The sequence below is a fragment of the Odocoileus virginianus genome, chromosome 33 (assembly GCF_023699985.2).
Source record: "Odocoileus virginianus isolate 20LAN1187 ecotype Illinois chromosome 33, Ovbor_1.2, whole genome shotgun sequence".
NCBI lineage: Eukaryota > Metazoa > Chordata > Mammalia > Artiodactyla > Cervidae > Odocoileus > Odocoileus virginianus.
The window spans coordinates 31468667-31490007 of NC_069706.1; the positions used below are offsets into that span (position 1 = coordinate 31468667).

Genomic DNA, 21341 nt, shown 5'->3' on the forward strand with positions numbered 1-21341 from the left:
AGCTGTTCAGAGGTAGGATGGGACCGGACTGCATCTTTATACCTAAGTTAGGAGGAGGAGGATGCCACACTGATTCTGAGCTGTGGTCTACAATGCAGAGACTCATGCGCTCATTTTTAGCTATAAGAAACTTAAAAAATCCCCAAACATATGTGTATGCATAGATACAGAATTTTCATACTGGAGATATATATATACTTATACTGAGTAGGAAAGTACATCTCCTTCCAAGTCTGTGCTCCCACAAAACTTCTGTTAAAGGGCTATGTGTACAAGCGTAACTCCTTTTAAAAAGCAGCCTCTGGATGACCATGAATCCCCAGGGACTGGGACGGGACGTGTGGTGGCGGCAGCGAGATGGGGCACACCTTCTCAGGGCAAGAAGACCTGAGAGGAACCGCGAGGCTCTACTGGAGCAGCTGTCTCCTCGGGGTGGTCGGCTGCTACCTTTATCAACAAATCGGTTTGGCTTTCCCTGAGGTCACACTGGGAAGGGTCGTGGAGAGCCAGAAGGCGATGCGGAGAGAATAGAAAAGACCTGGAGCCAGTGTTTTACATGGGAGGGGCTCATGCACGGACACCATCCTGGGAGGGATTGACCTCAAATATCACATGCAGTTGGCAGGTCACGGACAAAAAGGTGGGGGCTCCAGCCCCAGCTCAGGCCAGAGGCACAGTGGTCTCAGAGTCACCCTCGGCAAGGGTGTCCTAACGAGAGGCACGGAGCCTCTGGACAGCGGCGACCTGACCTCACTTCACAATCCGCCTGCCGCCGAGCCACCCCAGGTTTCCCAACAGTCACGAAAACACTTTAGAAAGAAATGAGCTAGTGTGTGAAAGGCATGGATGGATTTTATTTATTACCCTATATCTACAATTTAATTTGAGGTAAAATATAAGCAACACATAAAAATGCCTATTTCTGCTACCATGTAATATAATTCTCCATTGTGAATATTGTGATAAAGCTAATGAAAACTCTATGCCATCACATACTCTAGCTTTTCGGATAGCTGGTATTTTACATCGCTTACTGTTGGTGAAATCTCAACACATGTAAGATTCTCCTACAAATGGCGCAGAATGTCAGAGGGTGCCTGGTCAGCTGACTGACCCCTCACCACCCACACTGGGGCCTCAGTGTCACTGGTTCAACCGCAGAGTAATGAAGGCAACGAAACGCCCCCTGCCCCCCGAGTTCTGAGCCGAGCTGGGGCAGTGTTCCAAGGAATTCCACGCCACGACTGGGCACACGGCAGTGAGGCTCGCCCCAACACTCATCCCTGACCTCAAACTTCGGGTACGCCATGCACTTTATTTGGATGAAAAGTAAATGTGGATGGAAGAGGTTCTCTGTATTCCATCTATAAGCCACACGCTGAGATTACCGACCTCTTACTTGGCTGTTAGCTGATCCTGATGGTTTTAATGATGATAAAAAACATATGAACCATGATAGAGAGCTTAGGAAAAGGTTTAGTCAAATATACAGATACTAACTGTTCACTCAGTCATTAAGGAGAGCCGTGAACAAAAGGATCATTTAAATGATTTTCTCCAATAAAAAAACTAAAGAGCTGAACTATATCACAGGGGTTTTCTTCACTGCCGAAGCTGAGATGTTCCAGTAGGAGATATCTTCACTTGATTGGAAAACAAACACCATCGCTGAAGGCTCTGCTGAATACGTAAAGAATCTGATGAGCTCCACCCCTGTCATTTTCCCTGTCGTTTTTCCAGCACTGCTGTAAAATCCTTATAATACATTCCCAAGGAAACCAGCCATTCCAAATCTACAGTCACTCTGCTCTTTAATTCAATTCACAGAACTGCTGAAAAAGTAGACATTTCTATCTAAAAGTAGAAAAAAAGGTTTGTATAGAAGGTATTTCTGTTATACAAGTATATTACACAGCCTGGGGCAGTAACAGGTCCGAAAAGCTCTTCTCACCCACTGATACTTTAAGCTAAAACAGGAGAGAAAACAGACAAGTGAGAAAACAGGTTAATCTGGTTATAGGAATTTATGATTTTCACTAATATCACAACTTAATTACCACTTCAGTCCAGGGACTGGAGGTACATGGCCCATTCCACGACCAAAAAAGTCTCCGTATAAAAAAACTACAGCTACAGGTGACAGATAACTGTACCCTCTAACTATCATGAAAACAGCTGAGTGAGGTTCCGCACGACATGAATACCAAGTTTCAATGACTCCTGGTCTAGGAATGCCCCTCCTGGAAAGGTTTAAGATGCTTGGAATGACTGGATCAGGCCGAATCACATGCATGATACACAATGGATTGTGTAGCTCGGCCAGACTCTGCAAATACTGTTACTGTAATTAGGCAAGAGTCAGTCTGGTGACACTGACTCAAAGTACATCCAATGGCAAGAACAGAATTAACCTACAAAAACAAAACATTTTCCATTGGAAGCAAAGTGCTTTAACATCTTCGCCTGATAGACATACGCTGATCCAAGGAAAATCTCTATGCCTGAGCCTTCTAGCTCAGACCACCCAGCATGCTTATACCTGGTCCTCATGTGCCCCGAAGGTGGGGCCACTGTTTATGGCCGAAGCAGGGAAAACACTTCAGCTTACGAATATGCAGGAAGGTCCACCTAGACACTACATGGTGTCCTGGACACAGAAGCTGATTTACCCTAGGAGGGAAGAGTTCTACCACGTAGGGTCTGGTTCTTGCTTGATTTGGGAGTTTCCATCAGTCTCCTTTATTTCTATTAAGAAAAACAAAACGGAACCGATTAACTGCACTATGAATGCAGATCTGCTTGATTATACATCTACTCATACCAAACTATTCATTACAACTCGATAGGATATTAAAAATGGTAGCAACTAGAGACTCTTCTACAGCAGTTAAGTTCTAAATTGTGTTACTTAGATTTTCAAAGTCACAAGCGCCTTATTAATTATGCATGTAAAGCACCCACACTAGCTGAATCTAGGTTATAAAGCAGTCATTCAACTATTTCAGAATTCATTAAGAGTCATTTGGGGAAAATGGAAGAAAAGAACCCATAAGTCATCTCTAAATACAATGTTTCTGGGCATAAACTACAAACCCACTTCACCCAGAAACTAAGAAACAAAACCACCACGTGGTTCCAAGTAAAGCGCTTCAAAACCACAATTAACCCTTTGTCTTTGACACTTCAATTTTTGACAACCAGGCTACCCCTTTTACCTTCGGTTGCAGGAACCTCCAATTGGGTTGGCTCGGCTGATTCTGAAGAGAAACACATGATTTTATTAAAACGCTGATCAAAAGTTGCCTTCAGTTATGTAAAAAGCCTAGTGGGAGAAAGCTCTTTAGACATACACAAAGCCCCCATCTAGGATGAAACAATAGCCACAGATTTGAGGAATTAAAAACAGTTACTCGACTGGATGGTCAAAAATCTGCTTTTCTGAAACCTGCTATCTTACACAATCAAAATCTTAAATAGCAATCTTAACACAGGTCCAACAGGGAAGTAGGAGGTTATGTCTTTTCCCCCGTCCTTCTGAAGGATCCCTTTTAATGAGTCTTTCATTACTTTCAGAGAATCATGCAGCAGGCCTAAACAAACACTTGCTTCTAAGGAATTTTTAAAACTACAACACGTGCATTTTCACCCAACAGTCTGGCTTACAGCAACCATTAGAAATGAAGGGTATAAGGCACCAAGTTAAAAGACACTTTCTCCTCACACAACCACACTCAACGCCACTGGTCTCGGGTTCCCGAGCTTGAGCTTGCCGTAGGGAGGCGGAGCCAACGCCAAGCGTGCAGTTCTCAGTGAGGGCCTGCGGTGTGAGCCCGCCTAGGCCTTCAGACCGAGGAGTCAAAGAGACCAAGTCTGCATGTGCTCGCATGTGTGCACACGTGTGGACGCGTGTGCTGTGGAGTTAACTCTGCTTAGAGTTAGGTACACATTAGCACGTGAGGCCACAGAATTGATGTGATCTGGTTTACTGCGTAAGCAGGAATATTTCCATGTTTTACCCTGCTTAATTTACCTTGGATCACTGGGCCTTCCGACTCATTCTGATCAACCAACTCTGAAAAGAAAGCAGATTCATTTAAGTAATAATGATACACTGCTAAAATTTGAAAAGCATTTTTGCATACATTCTCTAACCTGATGCTCCAACTCTGCTATAAGAGGCACTATTTTCCTTATGAGAAGGAGGGAACAAAGATTAAAAGTTGCGGTAGATACCATCCAAGTAACTAAATCATAGTAATTACCATAAAATTCTGTAAAATATTACCACACAATGAAAAGAACAAAACTGAACACTTTAAACATATGGTAAAGGGGTAAGGAGGCATAAAATACATGTCTTTTGAAATTAAAAGTTACATAGAAGAGAGATGAATTGCAATCAAAAGTTTTCCAAAAAACAACACAAAACAAAAACCCCACACTTTATCATGGGGTTGGTCATTTAAAGATCCCTGCTGTTAATTAAAGCTGAATGCCAAAGATGACTGAAAAATCTATGAAGCAAGATTTCCTTTCATTCATTATTGACATCCCCAGATACTGACACACTTGGCCAAGATAGAGTATAATAAAAACAGAATCTATTGAACTAGTGGCTGGGGAAAACAAGCAAATAAATACATTTTAGGATAAAATGAAACTCAAAACTGGGAGGCAGAAGAGAGAAGACCAAATCCGTGACGCTCAAGGCAAGACAGCCAAAGAAGAGCATGGAGAGCGTGACGCCCGAGCGGGCGGCGGGAACAGGCCTGACAGCCGCGTGACTCTCAGCTCAGGCGGGGAACCAACAGCTCACAGGGCTCAGCTGCGCAGCGGTCACTGAAAACTCCTGAACACTTTCCCAACAAATACAGAACAGAACGCTCAATACAGATGGGTGTTAAAGAGCTGAAACAATACCAGCTGGAAATATTACTGAAATGCTAATGGTGGATCAGTTAAGGATGACTGTCACTTTGGAAAATTTTTAACAAGAAACGTAATAGAAGAACATAAAACATACTAGCCTAATTGTTTCACACACAAAAAAAACCCAACAACAACACACACACACACACAAAAACCTGCTTAAAATGAGAGGAATATTGGGGAACTGGAAGAACACTTACACGTATTTGTGCAAGATTATCTGAGAGCCCAATGACTGCCAGACACAATGCCTCAATATTAACAGAAGCCGCTAAATCACGTTAGAAGACTTGCTTTTTCTAGCCCAGTAATCAGAAAATAATAGTAAAAGTACTAACAGGAAAAACAGGAATAAATATAGATTGTGCTTACTGAACACATACTATAGATCAGGAGTCAACAAACTTCATCACAAAGAGGCAATGAGTAAATATTTTAGGCTTTGCAGGTTGCTCTGTTTTAATTTCTCAAGTCTGACATAAGCAAATGGGCCCAACAGTGTTGCATTAGAACTTTATATTTACATAGTAAGGACCTTGCTAGTCCCTGTGTTAGAGGCTTGATATACAATGTGTCATTTAAAATGCTCTGAAACTGCCAAAGTGGGTGCAAGTATCGTTACTATTTTATTACATGATTTTAAAAAGCCAAGCAACTTGCCCAATATCACATCCAGAACTTTCTGGGCCGGTGCTTGATACTGAGGGCTAAAACAACGACTTTGAATGATTACTGCTGGATTACACCTCTAAGTGTACATGCAGACCTGCATAAGCCCACCCACCCCCTTTTCTCACATCCCAGAAAAGAAAAAAAAAAGACATCCAGAAATACTCACGGTTATTAATCACAAGTCCTGGAAATGGTCTAAAGAGAGAAACAGATGGTACAAGTGTTTTTTTTACTCTACAAGCATTTTACATGTATATTTTTATTCAACTAACATTTAGCCCATGTTACTTATGTGCTAGAAAGACAAAAGCTGTCCACTACCATTTAATCTTCTAGTTTTACACCTACAAACAGATAAGTAACGATTAGGGCACATTATTAGAAAATGCTACATGAAAAACAGTAGGGAGAAAAATAGGAATAAAGTAAAGGGAAATAGAGTAATTTTAGTAAAATGACAAAAGGCTTTGGGAGGGTAATATATTAGCTATTTCTGAGTGTCGGTCCTAAGCAGACAGTGGGAATTGGACAATGAATGGGTATGTTTAACCACAGCTAAGTTCTGGGGAGGTGGAGAGTGAAGGGGAAGGAGAGGGAGGGACAAACGTGTAAACTAGACAACCCGTGGGAACTGGCTGTATGACGCAGGGAGCTCAGACAGGGGCTCTGGGACAACCTAGAGGGTGGGATTGGGGGGCAGAGGGGGACGTGGGAGGGGACACATGTATACCTATGGCTGATTCATGCTGATGTATGGCAGAAACCAATACCATATTGTAAAGCAACTATCCTTCAATTAAAAATGAATACATTAAAAAAAAACACAACTATGTTTTACACACACACACAAAAATAAATAAATAATAGGAAATTAGAGTAATTTTAGTGAAATGAGAAGAAGCTTTGAGAGGATAATACATTAACTATTTCGGAGTGCTGGTCCTAAGCAGACAGTGGGAATTGACAATGAATGGGTATACTCAGTAACAGCGAAGTTTGGGGGAGGTGGAAAAGAAGCGTGAAGGGCCCTGGGAACTTCTACTCAGGTGATGGCAAAGAGGATGTGTGTAGCACTTAAGTGTGACAAGCACATGTCAACGAATGGAATCCTCACGGTGCTGTGAGTGTGCAGGTGTAGCAGCCTTTCCTACTCTGTGGATAAGCAGCTCACACTCTCAAAGAGAACAACTACCATCTCACGGGACAGACAAGGAAACAGAAGTGACTTAGCACTGGATCCTTGTCTGACCTGAAGCCCGGGAAGAGATGCCTCAGGCAGGGGCTGGCAACAGTTTCCTGTAAAGGGCCAGACATAAATATGTCCAGACCACACTGCCTCTGTTCCAGCTACTTAATTTTATCACTACAATATGAAGGCAGCCACAGACAATATGTAAACAAGCAGGAGTGACTGGGTTTAACAATACAAAAAAAAAAAAAACACATGGCGGGCTGGAGCTGGTCCACAGGTCATGGTGTGCTAACAACACCTTGCCTTAAAATCCAGAGAATTAAGAGTCAGCACAAGGACGAAAGAATCTCACAGTAACTAAAGGACTATATTAGTTCATTTCATTGCACAGTAAACTTACTACAGAGGACCACATTTTGGAAGATGACTCGGCCTTAGTGATCTGCAGGTTCATTCTTATGACCAAGCAAGTCACTCTCACGTACCTAATGACTGTGAATTTAATGAACTCAGCAGAATCTAAGATCCTTCTCATGGAGCTGATTTCCAGATAGCTGGGGGCTTTGAATGACACTCCGGGGGGCATGCCATCAACCACCACACAGCCAGGGTTAATTGTGATTTTCCTGTAGGGAACCTTCACGGGGAAACCCATCCCAATGGCTTCACCTATAGTGAGACAAATGGCATAAAAGCAGAGAGTCCACCTTAGTGAGGGTTTACAGAAGCACAGATGACAACCACCTGAGCATAATTCAGTTTTAAGATCTAACTGAGTCAAAGTTTCCTGGCTTACTGCAAGTTGTACTATGCAAACGCCTGCATCCATGCTCAGTCATGTCTGACTCTTTGCAACCCTATGGACTGTAGAAGCCACAAGGTTCCTCTGTTCATGGGATTTCCCAGGCAAGAATATTGAAGTGGGTGGCCATTTCCACCTCCAGGGATCTTCCCAACCCAGAGATGGAACCTGCGTTTCCTGATTGGCAGGCAGATGCTGAGACACCTGGAAAGCCTTACGCAAATGTAAAACTTACCAAATTTTCGACTGAAGAGGTCATTAACTTGCTCTCTGAGCTGTCGAGCTTTCTCAACTTTTGACAGTCTTTCATTATCATCGTCTAAAAAGGTTAAGAGAAAGCTGTAACTTAACAATGCCATTTTAATACTAGATACATTTTTAGGTGCTTTATGTAATTTTATGTTTTGGGAATATTTTTTTAAAAAATCAATCAAGATTGAAATGATTTAACCAAACAATTTAATAATAGTACTAAACTGAAAAAGCAACACCATCATTCCAGCTATACAGTTTTGCTTGCTGTTTCATACAAATTTTTTAAACACACTAGGCATCTGGATAGCCTACAGGTTTTAGCTCATGTTGAATCTAACAATTGCCAAGCACTGTTTATAGAGATAAACTGACATAGTGATATATTTGGTTAAAAATTTCTGCAGGGGCTAGGGGGACAACAGACAATGTGCAGTATATTCAATCTCCACGAAGCCCTAACAAGCTATAATTAAGGCAGAACGATCATACCTGGAATTGTCACCTGAATGATGTTAAGGTCTTCAACCCCTGATGCAGTAGTATTAACATTGGGTGATGAATTGATTTTTCCTGAAAACGGAAACTTCAGATTAAATCATATACAAAATGTAATTAGATCTTCCTAATGCTTACAATACAGACAAAAAAGGACTGCTTTTTAAGCCAAATTTGCTCCTCATGACATGTTTTCTTGTTCTGTGACACTGGGCTTCCTGAAAGATGCTTTTCATTTTTTGTCTTCCTCATGCTGCTTTGTAGAGCATCAGACATGTAGAGATCCTTAAGTTATTAAAAAACTTAAAAATTGTAAACCAGATACAACCCCGACTTTGAATGGACTTTCCAGGTTTTATTTCAACAGCTACTCTTGCAATAATTTTTAAAACTACTGCTGCAAAGTAAATGTCTGATAAAGTGTTTTCTGTAGCAAAATAACTTACTTGGAGGGCTCTTAGATGAGGAGGTGCTCTCCTTAATTGCAGTCTCAAACATTTCTGGCCTAAAAACAAGAGAAAAAGCATGTGTGTTAGTATTCCAATAGTAAAACATTAAAAATTAAACAGGCAAGATACTGAAAAAGTTAGTAACTTTCTATACATACATACTAATCTTAGCAGGAACAGAAATAACATGGATATCTAAAGGAAAACACAAAAAAAGACTAACTATAATTGTGATTTTAACATCCACCAAGCCCTATTTAGTTTAAATAGCTTCCTCCTATGGTTTCAATATGCCATGGAAAGATGCAATGCTAGACTTCAGAAGGAAACACTAGAGCTTTGCATGCAGGCAGCATGGAAATACAAAGACAGGCTGTGAAAAGTCAAGCACCAAGAGTCTCTCTCTCTTGGGTCTTCCCTGGAGGTACTGGTTAAGACTCCAATAACAGGCTTCCAATACAAGAACGCAGGTTTGATCCCTGGGTGAGGAACTAAGATCCCACATGCCTCAGTTCAGTTCAGTCGCTCAGTCGTGTCTGACTCTTTGCGACCCCATGAACCACAGCATGCCAGGCCTCCCTGTCCATCACCAACTCCCGGAGTCCACCCAAACCCATGTCCATTGAGTCGGTGATGCCATCCAACCATCTCATCCTCTGTCGTCCCCTCCTCCTCCTGCCCTCAATCTTTCCCAGAATCAGGGTCTTTTCAAATGAGTCAGCTCTTCTCATCAGGTAGCCAAAGTACTGGAGTTTCAGCTTCAACATCAGTCCTTCCAATGAGCACCCAGGACTGATCTCCTTCAGGATGGACTGGTTGAATCTCTTTGCAGTCCAAGGGACTCTCAAGAGTCTTCTCCAGCACCACAGTTCAAAAGCATCAATTCTTCGGCACTGAGCTTTCTTTATAGTCCAACTCTCACATTCATACATGACTACTAGAAAAACCATAGCCTTGACTAGATGGACCTTTGTTGGCAGAGTAATGTCTCTGCTTCTTTTTAATATGTCTACGTTGGTCATAACTTTCCTTCCAAGGAGTAAGCATCTTTTAATTTCATGGCTGCAATCACCATCTGCAGTGATTTTGGAGCCCAGAAAAATAAAGCCAGCCACTGTTTACCCATCTATTTGCCATGAAGTGATAAGACCGGATGCCATGATCTTATGGCAAGGCCAAAAAGTAAAAATTAAACATTCTGTCTCTCTGAGGAAGCAGAGGCAGGGTCTTAGCCTCTAGAGACCTGGATGAAAGTACAGAGGGTGGCCATTAATAAATAAATAAATCCTAAAATTCCTTTCAACTAATTTTGAACAATTGCTGGACACTGATACATATTTTATTAACTCCAGTTACTTTCATCTACTTCAGCTGTGCTGGTATAATTCACAGATCCCAATCAAAAGAAGAGAGATTTAAACTATTCTGTAAACTGGAGAAATAAAAAGGCTTTAGAACACTGAACCTCCACTTAACAATTCCAGCCGTATCAACCAGTAAAAACATGATTATAAGGAGACTTCGAAAAATCAAGTTGTCATCCCTCTGGTAAATCACAGCTCTCCTTTCCTCTTTTGGCCACTTAAAAATATTTTGAAATATATACAAAAGCACAGCTTAAAGAGCTTCCCTGAACCCCAAGGCTGAATCCACATGCCATCCCCCGAGTCAAACGGTACGCACTCAGGGGGCAAGCTTGTTTCACCTTACTCCTTACTTTTTAATGATGAACTTAATTTTGGCTTTGTTTCTGAGTATCTTCTCCAGCCTTGGAATGCCAAAAGTAGACGGTCGTCGGAACGGCACACCCTCGGGTAAGCCTTCCACATAAAAGTCTTCTGGGAAAGACTCGAATAACGCAAACGGCACTTTCACAGCTTGTTTAAGGCCAAGAGCTTCACCTAAAAAAAACAAACACACTTACCGTTTCTCATATACATAATTTTCTAAAAAATTAAACCTTTAAAAAAAAGGCATTCAAACTACATTTTGTAGTTACTAAAACTATTGTTTAAAAAAAAAATCACATGGATTTTAATTTTAGAAAAATGTCTTCAATTTCTTGAAGAAATGTGGGAAAAACGATCAAATTCATGCCTGCAAAGTCCACACACATCTGATGATAACCATATTAAAATGCTGAACATTTTTACACTGATCACATTTTTCTGTTTTATAAAAAAGCTACCTCACACTTTAATAACAGTAATACTTCAAAATAAACTTACCACATTTTTCATTGAAAAGATTTTCAACTTTCTGTTTTAGGTCTGTGATTTTGGCATTCCAGGCCTCTGCATGAAAAAAAAAAAGAAAAACGCAGGAAAAAAATGTTAGTAATAGTTACTAGTATACATCCAAGGTTAGGAACTTCATCATCATCTTTTATTGTGCATCTTTTACTCAGGGCAAAATAAACAATATATAGGTTTTCAACACAGTCTTGGTAATATTCTAATCCTGATGCATTATTTAACTGTTTTATTATATTACTGGAGTTCCCTGATGGCTCAGACGGTAAGAGTCTGTCTGCAATGCTGGAGACCTGGAAAGGTCCATGGACGGAGGAGCCTGGTGGGCTACAGTCCATGGGGTCGCAAAGAGTTGGACACAACTGAGCAACTAACTTAATTTTAACTTATTATATTACTAATATGTCAGCTACAAATTAACAAAATAAACAAAGACCAAAATATGCCCCTCCCAAACAATTATAGTATCTACTCTGTGCCAGATACAGTCCTACCCTTTAGATGATATATATTTTATCATCTTAAAAATCACCCTATGGTACAGGAAATAATGTTATCCCCATCTATAAGTACTAGTGCCAGATTTGAACTCAATCTGGCTCTGTAGTCTTTGCTTTTAACTGTTAATATATACTAACTCACCAAATAAAAAAACAGTGCAACTAGTAAAATAGAGTATTTTACTAATTCCTTTTACTTGAAGTAATGAAATCAAGAAAAATGAAGTATATATTTACCAAAGGAAAACTCTCTCCCTCGAGGCTTGAAGGGAACATTAGAACCATTCGTCTGAGTAGGGGTTCGAACGGCTGAGGTTTGAGGATTGTTATTAGGGCCTAAAGCAGCATAAAAATCAAACAAACAAAAAACATGGTCAGCACACACAATCAATCACCTGCTAGTGACTTCTGTACAACCTGCTCTTGAAGGCCAACCTGTGCTGGAAAAGTTGAGTCCAATGAGGATATAAGCAGTCTGCAAAGCAAAACGCCACTGCTGTGAGTTCTACAGACCTCTGTCCATTTTTCTACTTCCATCCCTACAATGAGGCATTTTCCCCCAAAACCTATCTAGCTTTCTGGCTGATATGAGGAACTTTCAGTTCACTTAATGACTCATCACACCATTTTGAAGCCACTGGTCTCTCATGTTTGCCTTTATGTTTTTCTTTCAGCCTCTGAACATAAACACAACTTTAGATACAAGTATATCATCTCCACTATGAAGCTCTCCTTTGGATTCTCTAGCTATTTTTGACATATATTTTCTTTGAATTCTAAGAAATACACAGAAACAATGTTACGGGTTCTGAGTTGTTTTCCACTAAAAGCCTGACTAGGACCTCAGAATTCAATAAAATATGAAGATTCAACATTCTAATCTTTAATTACTTCAAGCTACTGAATAAAAACCAAAGCTTTCTTAAATGGCATAGTGATAAAAGCAAGGTATTTCTGGAGAAGCTGGATCTATCCATCCCATCACCCTGAAGGCAGGTCAAAAGTGCTTTTCATTAACCCAAGACTGCCCTTGTACATGAATATTCAGAGTGGCATTACTCATAAATAGCCAAGTAGTACAACCCAGATGTCCATCGGGTGATGAATAAATAAACAAAATGCGGTACACATCCACACAATGGAATATTACTCAGCAATAAAACGGAGGACACTCATTAGGATGACTATTATCTAAAAGCAGAAAATAACAAGTAGTGGTGAGGCTGAGGAGAAATTTCATCTTCTACTTGAAACTGTTTAGAAACATTTAGAAATCTAGACTTACCACAGGTAAGCTTTCCATACCTAAAACAAGTTTTGTGAAGGCCCATTCTCCTAAAAATGTCAACACTAGAATGAAGAAGCAAAAGCTGTAATCAGTGAGCTGGAGAGTGGACAGAAACGGACCACAGAGCAATCTCACCTTCCACAGTGACCTCAATTTCAGGAACTTTCGAATTACTCCCGGGGCTTCGTGGTCTTTTCGGGGACTGCAAAGCTGTAAAGTAAGCATATACCATTTCTTTTGGATATTGTAAAAAATCCATAACAAAGTGCTCTATAAAAGCAGAGTAGTGAAATTAACAGTTTGGCTCTTTTCAAAGAAACCTGAAGAGTTAAACTGATGGTATAATATACTCCACATGAGTCTCAACAAAGCTGTGGACACATGAATGAAGGATGACTGCAATATGAAACTGCCAATGAAATGTTTACTTCTGGGGTGGAGGGGGCAGGAATTAAATAAAATACCTTAAAAATCTCAAAGACAAATAAAAAAGCAACCCCCCCACCCCCCGCCACACACAAATATCTGCCAGGGACTCAACATGTCTTAACACACCAAAGTATAACGAAGATATACATAATCTCTTACCTTTAGTGTTTATTTTACTAGCCATTCCAGGAGGCAAGTAGGAAATAACTAGTTCAGGTCTAGAGAGAAAACCAAGAAACATTACAGTGGCCAGTATAATATTGGTCTTCACAGCTAGTAAAACTTGTGATGACAAATTTTTTTTTAAATGAAGGTGACTACAAAATAACTCTGTAGAGAAAAAATAATCTCTATCATTGTTGAAAAAAAAAAATTCACTTTTCCTTCCCACGACTAGCTGCTAAAAGATTTTAGGAAGAGCAAATGAGTTCTTTCATGATAGCTCAGTTGGTAAAGGATATGCCTGCAATGCAGGAGACCCCAGTTTGATTCCTAGGTTGGGAAGATCCCCTGGAGAAGGGAAAGGCTACCTACCCAGTCCAGTATTCTGGCCTGGAGAATTCCATGGACTGTACAGTCCATGGGGTGGCAAAGAGTCAGACACGACTGAGCAACTTTCACTTTCATGAAAATGAAAACTAACTAACAGGAGTTTAGTTTCTTCAGCTCCTGAAATTCTGCAGACATGCAAATGAGAAACTTATTTGTTGAAATTCAGTTGCCCATAAGCTTAACCAGGAATAAACAGAGCACATTAAAAATCAGCACTCTCTTTCTTCCTTCAGGTATCTGTGGGTAAGACACTCATAGGGACATCATAGCATCTCTCAGCAAATGTCAGCACCACCGCTGCGGGCAAGTACAGCTCTCCTTGTACTGATGAAGAAAATCAACGGGAAAAAAAATCAAGTGCAGATTAAAGAACAGCAGCAGTGGACAAGGTGAGGTCCCAGGCTCATGCTACACTTTCTCTCATGGACCTCAAAGGCTTAGCCATAATCTGAAGTTAGAGAAGATTTTCAACAGAAATACAACTTAATTGCCTAAATTCCAGAAAGGATTGCAATGGCAAAAAGAACTTACTTTTTAACAACAAACTTGATTTTATTACTTCCACGGACAATCCTTTCCAGCCGTGGAATTCCAAACCAGGTAGGGCTTCGAAAGGGAATCCCTTCTGGCAAGCCCTCTACATAAAGGAACTCGGGGTTTGATTCAAACACTGGATATGGTACTTTTACTGCCTCCGTGAGTCCAAGAGCTTGAGCTGAAAGTGTAAGAGAAACATAACTTACAAAAGGTAAAATTTTATAGACAATCTTTTACTTTTGTCTGACAGCAGTCTCTTTTTATGCTTTTATTATATGTATTTTTAAATTGTGATACAATGAACATATAACAGTATGTTAGTTTCAAGTGTATGGCATAATGGTCTATTTGCATATATTCTCAAGTGATCACCACAGTAAGTGTAGTTGACATCTGTGCACTCTCAAATACATTGTGCCAAAGTTCCCAACAATCTAGCAATTCCACTTAACACTGTAGGTATTTTACTCAGTACATTGGGGAAAACTGAACAACAAGCCTAAAAAAATAAAGGGAACATTTTAACACTTCGAATCAAAGGGATAATTAATTGTCCCTTTGGACAGGACAATCAATTATCCCCACAGGACAATCAAAATTGTCTCTGTGCTCTGGGAAGAAATGAACTACAGCCATATGGCAAGTACCTAGCCCTTGAACCCAGCATCTTGTTTAAAAGAGGGAATTCCTTGGTAGTCCAGAGACTAGGACTGTGTGCTTTCACTGCTGAGGGCCTGGGTTTGATCCCTGGTCAAGGAACAAAGATCCCACATGCCGAAGGTAAGAGGTGCGCAAGAAGATGCGCCTGAGCAGACTGGTCAAGTGTACTGAAGGCTCCTGACCCAGGACACAAACGTTAATATCAGATACTAAATCAATGATGGCAATGTCCTGGGAATATTGGGACCACTCTACTCCTTCCTTCCTTCTCCATGAGACACACCCAATCAACTGAAACACCTGCTAAGCTTTGTCAGAATCCTCCAGACAGCACTCCAAGAAACCACTGTCAACAAATCTACGCTGAAACAGATGATCAAACCCATGTGTCATGTGGTGCCAGCCAGGTCACAGGTACAGACAGCGGGACTGAGGTCCCTCCCAAGACCTCCCACCCTCTCCCGCTCTGATACACGAGAAATCGGGAGTCCAGGGGACAGAAGGTAACTTGCTCAGTTTAAGCAGCCAATGTCAGAGCGGAAAGAAAGTCAAACCCAACTTCTGAGAGCTTCCCTCTTTAGGTCCTGAACTGCCAAAATGTTCATAAAGAACACTGCCTTTCCATTAACATTTTAAAACTAAGACTATCTTTTACTTACCAAATTTCAAGTTAAAAATCTCTTCCACTTGCTTCCGTAGTTTGGTAATTCTGACATTCCAATCTTCTTTGACTAGCAAGCAAAAAATCAATCAAATTAAGCCTGTCCCTTATGGGTGCTGACACAAAATCAGATTGGATGCTATTCTTCCCAGTGATGCCATTTTTTAAAACCTGAGATATAATCAGCATATTACACTGTAACAGTTTCAGGTGTATATCCAGGGACACTCTTCATACAACTTTTCTTAAGAACAAAAACTTCTGTTCATAAGGAAAAGAACGATTTCTTGCACTTGTCAAGAAGTTCAGGGAGATAGAATTCCAATTTAAGTGCACAATGTAGGCAAAGAAGAACTTGTTCAGAAGCATTTAGAATGAATAGTTTTTAAACATTCCTCCTTGGAGATACATCGAAGAACCCTCTCAAGAGTTAGGAGGACCACCTGTATAAGGACCCAGGACTCCGGTACCAGGTTCAACTAGAGGAGCTTCAATTGTATTCGCTTTTCTAAACAGGCATTCCTTGTTTTATTGAACACATGTATGCCTACAGATTTACACAAAGGAAAACCTCACCCATCACAGCAAGAAATGAATGACAAGTGATTAGGGGGGTGTCACTGAGCACTAGTCACATATGTAATCTGGTTTATTTCCTTACCCTTTGTTTGTAAGACAACCACATCCCTTTAAATACAACATAAAAATACAGAAAAAATAAGCTGCTAGGAAAGATAGGTAGGGTTATCACTTGGACAGATTATCAGAGCTTGCTTGGTGGAGGTGAGGATGCAGAGGATGGAGGTGAACCTGGGGACAGTGGAGGATGCTTGGAGGTGTTGGATGAGGAAGGAGGGTAACAGACAGTACTTTAGAGAAAAGGGCGGAGCGCACACGAGCCGTCCCACGAGCAAAGTCAGCCACGCCTGTGGGAGAGGCGGCGGAAAGCGCTGGAGAACTTCTGAAAACGCTCTCAAGGTTGGGAGCCTCAGAAACTCTTCCTTTTCTTCTACTTTTACCAAGAAGGTACTTTAAAACCTTTTCTTTAGAAGAAAACCTAGCATCTCAAGGGTTTAATATGGTAACTCAGCCATTCAACCAGACGAAGTCCATATGGTATAAAGCAAATCGGAACATTGCTATACCGATCGGCAGAGTCTCCCTTCTCCAAGGTCAGGGGCATCTGTCAGCTGGGTCCTCCCCTTCTGCCTCAGCCTGCACTTCCTTCTCTGGTATTTCTACGCTAATACAAACAGGTCTCTGCACCACTCCACACAAGCACCACCTGCCTTCTCTTTCTTCCCCCGTGAAGCTCAATTACCTGGCTAGTGCCACAACTTTCTCACACGAGACAGCTCCCTCTGCCCAACCTGAGAACCACGCGCGCTGACGTGTGTCTCAGCACACAGCTGTCACCCGGGAGCCGGGCAGACGTCTCTGACGGCAATGACTGACACTTTCTTCTGTCAGTTACTCGAGGACCTGAGTCAGCCTGGCAAGACTAACACTCACGGCACTGGCAGACCAAATACCATTTTGTAGGAATGAAGAAGGACAAGCTTTGATTCTTTCCAAGGTCGTCCACGAAAGGCCGAAGGCAAGTTCTGTTAATGACTGGGAGAATGGAGTGTCTTTAGATACAAGGCCTGTAACTGTCTATGCCAGAAAACAGCAGATCAAGTACTGCTGAAACTATTACTTAATCCTCAGAGTAACTTCTGTGGTGCCTACAGATTGTTCCAATGATACATGTTCAACATCCTCAGTTCACAGTCACTATGAGAAATGCTCCTAATAAAATCAGTCATCACAATAATCACAAGCTTGACCTTGAGGTCTGTCTTGAGAAATGAAGACTCACACACAGACTTCCATCACATTCAGACTAATGCATACCACAGCTCTACCTTTGGGAATATTTCTGTTTGCATTACGTTGCTTAGTAAAGTCTCTGTCAAATCAGTCTTCAATCTGTCACCAATACCTTGTTTCTTTGCCTAAGTCAAATGCATTCTGAAGAACTTGCTGGACTGATGAAGCTGCATTCAATCTGAAAAATTAAGCATCACCTCTTCTCCCTGGCAGAATTCTGGGCAGAGGATGGTCTGTTTCCCTAGCATAGTTTTTTTTTTTTTTCCAAATACTTCCCATGCTGTGATGAACACAAAAAGATTATACCACCTGTTTAGCATACTGATGACTTTCACCACTTGCACGCAGGTACCTAAAACTCAAGAATCAGTACTTTAGTACAGACAAATAACCCACTTTGTACAGCAGTTCACCTTAGCATTTACGAGAACAATTAACTGCAAAAACGAAAGAAAGAAAAAGAAGGAATGGGAGAAGATTTTAACAACAAAAATTCAGAAGAACCCACTACTGGTTCTCAGCAACAGAAGCTCCTAAGGCTGCAGAACCTACAGAACCTAATAAGCAGACCTCCACGTTACGGTCACTTTATCTGACATCATGAAATGAAAATAAAAACATCAGAAAGGAAGAAAGGCACCGTTATACACCTCAGATAAAGAAAAGAAAACCGTTCTGACAACGGAGACCGAGACTTTTAAAGCTCTTTTCTGTTGGGCAGGATGTCGGTGCAGCTGCTGCAATCACAGTATCTGTCATTTTAAAACCAAAGTCCTTGTGAAAAGATGAAGGTCTAAATCTCATGGTCTGGGCCATTAGCCACGTGTGGGCAGCTGTGCACTGGAAATGTGGTCACCTGAATCAGGCTGTGCTGGAAGTATACAACATACACCAGAGATTCAAACAAAGGATGTAAATAAATGAAATGAAGAGTATAAACCAACCCACCATGTACAAATTTTACATGACATACATTTGTGACACGTTGTATTTCTACTAAACACCATGGGTCTAAATTCAAAGCTCAAGTGTGTCCCAAACTGCTATGTTCATCTTGATAAAACAAGGAGTGCCTGTGTTGATCTTCCAAGAAACGTTTTTTTGAGTGGAAGGGAGAAAAGAGCAATTCTATGGCTTTAAAAGTGTAATGAAAGCTTAGAAACTATTTGATTTACAAGGTTTTAAAAAGGACACCACAACTTTCTTACCTGGTGTATTCGTTCTGGGCTGAGTAACTTCAGTAGTGCTATGTGTCAGAAGCTCCGGTCTGTAAAAATACAACTGGTATCAAGATGAGAGCATTTAAGACTGCCTTTACTTCCCATATGGTTCACTCTACCTTCAAATGCAGTGAATAAAAAATCATCTTGATGACTTTAGATTATTTTGAAAATAGCAATTTATAAAGATTCAGGTGGGACCACCTATATGTCCTCAAAGGCATTTTAAGCTAACTTGTGGCAGAACAGTTTTGTTTGGCCCCACCCCAGTTCAGGTGAACTAGAGTACAATCCAGTTAGATGGATCTGGCTTTGTCCTGAAGCTTGTCCCGACAGACAGATACACAGACGTGCACTCCAATCAGCAAGCAAGCTCTACCTCAAGGACAGCTCGTCTGTGTTAAAGGGCGTTCTGCGCCCACACTCTGCCCTCAAACTGCCCATTCTGCTACCTTCCAAACTCAAGTCAGTGACCCTTTTAAGATCCAGGTCAGAATGTTTTAAGAGGAATCAGCTTTTAAAACAGCTTCAGCCCTTCACTGACTGGACAGGACATAAAGGAAGGTTCCTCCCCGGGGCCATCTCCGCGCATCATGCCCTCAAGGGCATCACTCCCTTCCTCACAGACTCTGCGGTCATCCGAATACTCAAGGCCGTCTGACACCTCCCTGCCCTGACCCACTGATGCTACTTCCTTCACTCGAACCCCCTTTCTTGCATCCTCTGTGCAAAGTGAACCATCTGCCTGTTACCCTTGCCCTCTTTCCCAAAGCTGGCGCTTTTCTGTATGGATCGATGCAATAAGGCTCCCAAGGACGGAGTTCCTGTTGGATCCAATTTTGTATATCTGGTGCCTGGTGCTAGAGAGACACCTGCTTGAAAACTGAATCTAAATGTTAATACCTCACTTTTAAATATGGAGAGTAAAGTCCAATTGGGAGGGGGAAAAGCCCGTATTTATGAAACTAACTTTTCTTAAAGACAACATGAAATATGTTTCTGCAAATTATAATCCTACCTTTTAATAACAAATTTAATTCGATTGCCCACTTGAATAATTTTTTCCAGCCTTGGGATCCCATACCACGAGGGACTTCTAAAAGGAATGTTTTCTGGTAGTCCTTCCACGTAGAGGTCATTAGGGTGCGCTTCAAATTTCTGGTAAGGTACAGCCTTAGCTTCGGTGCTCCCTAAAGCTTCAGCTTTACAAAAGAAAAGCGATTCAGAAGACTGGAGACTAAATTTTTGTTGAAATTATATTTTTTAAAAAATCCGTAATAAAGGACATGTCAACTTTTTAAAAAGTATCTTTAAAATGACCTTAACAATCACTGAATACAAAAACAGGAATATGGGAATGCATCTTACTATTCTGTTTCTGAACAGGCGCAGCACTGAAACTTTAAAATGTAAATATGTAATTACTAATTCAACTTTAAAGCCACATTCAAACAGAGGTGTAACAAGAAAGAATCAATTTACAAAATATTGGCATTTATAGGTGTCCCTTGTATTCTGTGTGTTAAATATTTTATAATCTGATGGTTGAAAAAAGAGTGCCTTCTTGAAGAATCTGTATTTTTTTGACTCTCACTTTGACTTTCCTCTCAAATTCAAACACCTTCTGCCTCAATTCCTTCCTTCATTTCATCAGTACCAAATCTGAACGGCTCTACTATATTGTAGGATCCCGACAACATAAGTAAGGAGTGAGTATTTGAAAAACCGAACACAATGTAATTTAGAGCAGAGCTGTTTAAAGAAATATTACCTCTGAAAACATGGTAAAGGCGTTCACACTCACACTGGGAGGATATTTATTATAGTTACTCTGCTAAATGTAACAATAAAGGACACAATCTTAATTCTAACAAAACTTCCTATAAAATTAAAAAAGCCAACTTGTTGGAGCTGAGACACAGCACAAGTTACAGAAAGGGGAAGGCCAAGTGCATCAGCATCCATCTCACCAGGAACAAGGTCTCCTCTGTGTCACGCAGCCTTTCCCATCTCCCCAGTCATTCTGCTTGATTGTGCTTGATTTTTTCCTGAACACTTAACGCTTCCTAATATACTACATATTTACTTGTTGCTTTGCTATGCACATCACCCTAATCTATAAATGAATCCTTGGGGAGGGGGGAAGCACTCACTGTCTTCTGTGGGGCTGAGTTCTCAGCACCAGACACACAGGGGTTCAAGGTGCTGACCTGCAGTGTAACTTTTGTTTGATATGATTGACAATCTTAAGTTTTCCTCTTTCCTTGTCAGGAGCCTTGAAGAAAGCAACAATTCTGCTGGTGTCTCTCTCTCTAAAGTTTAAGTACAGGCCAGGAGCAGAATTTTGTTGCTTGCAATGTAACAAGATATAAACTCTCATCTATTTTTAAAATTTTTCATTGGAGGATAACTGCTTTACAATGTTGCATTGGTTTCTGCCCTACAGCAACTCAACTCAGCCGTAAGTATAAACATATCCACTCCCTCTGAAGCCTCCTTCTTCCCCCACCATCTCACACAAACTCTTACCTATTTTCTTAGCTCGGCTACGATGCCAAAATATTTTATACTGGCCA

At 40.9% G+C, this 21341-nt stretch overlaps 1 protein-coding gene across 6 annotated transcripts in view; it reads right to left on the reverse strand.

The window, feature by feature from the left end:
* Positions 1 to 834: 834 nt before the first annotated feature.
* Positions 835 to 21341, reverse strand: part of GTF2I (general transcription factor IIi) — a 79560-nt gene continuing 59053 nt past the window's right edge. For all 6 annotated transcript variants that reach the window (XM_020894911.2, XM_020894913.2, XM_070460203.1 and 3 more), the window contains 18 exons: positions 19784 to 19967; positions 18754 to 18812; positions 15672 to 15743; positions 14347 to 14530; positions 13423 to 13481; positions 12970 to 13044; positions 11784 to 11882; positions 11023 to 11088; positions 10512 to 10695; positions 8792 to 8850; positions 8340 to 8420; positions 7831 to 7914; positions 7279 to 7462; positions 5768 to 5796; positions 4031 to 4072; positions 3216 to 3257; positions 2670 to 2745; positions 835 to 1967 (listed from right to left, as the gene is read on the reverse strand). In XM_020894911.2, coding sequence (XP_020750570.1) covers positions 2687 to 2745; positions 3216 to 3257; positions 4031 to 4072; positions 5768 to 5796; positions 7279 to 7462; positions 7831 to 7914; positions 8340 to 8420; positions 8792 to 8850; positions 10512 to 10695; positions 11023 to 11088; positions 11784 to 11882; positions 12970 to 13044; positions 13423 to 13481; positions 14347 to 14530; positions 15672 to 15743; positions 18754 to 18812; positions 19784 to 19967 — 1562 coding nt within the window. In that variant the 3' untranslated portion in view covers positions 835 to 1967; positions 2670 to 2686. The remainder of the gene's footprint in view (positions 1968 to 2669; positions 2746 to 3215; positions 3258 to 4030; positions 4073 to 5767; positions 5797 to 7278; positions 7463 to 7830; positions 7915 to 8339; positions 8421 to 8791; positions 8851 to 10511; positions 10696 to 11022; positions 11089 to 11783; positions 11883 to 12969; positions 13045 to 13422; positions 13482 to 14346; positions 14531 to 15671; positions 15744 to 18753; positions 18813 to 19783; positions 19968 to 21341) is intronic.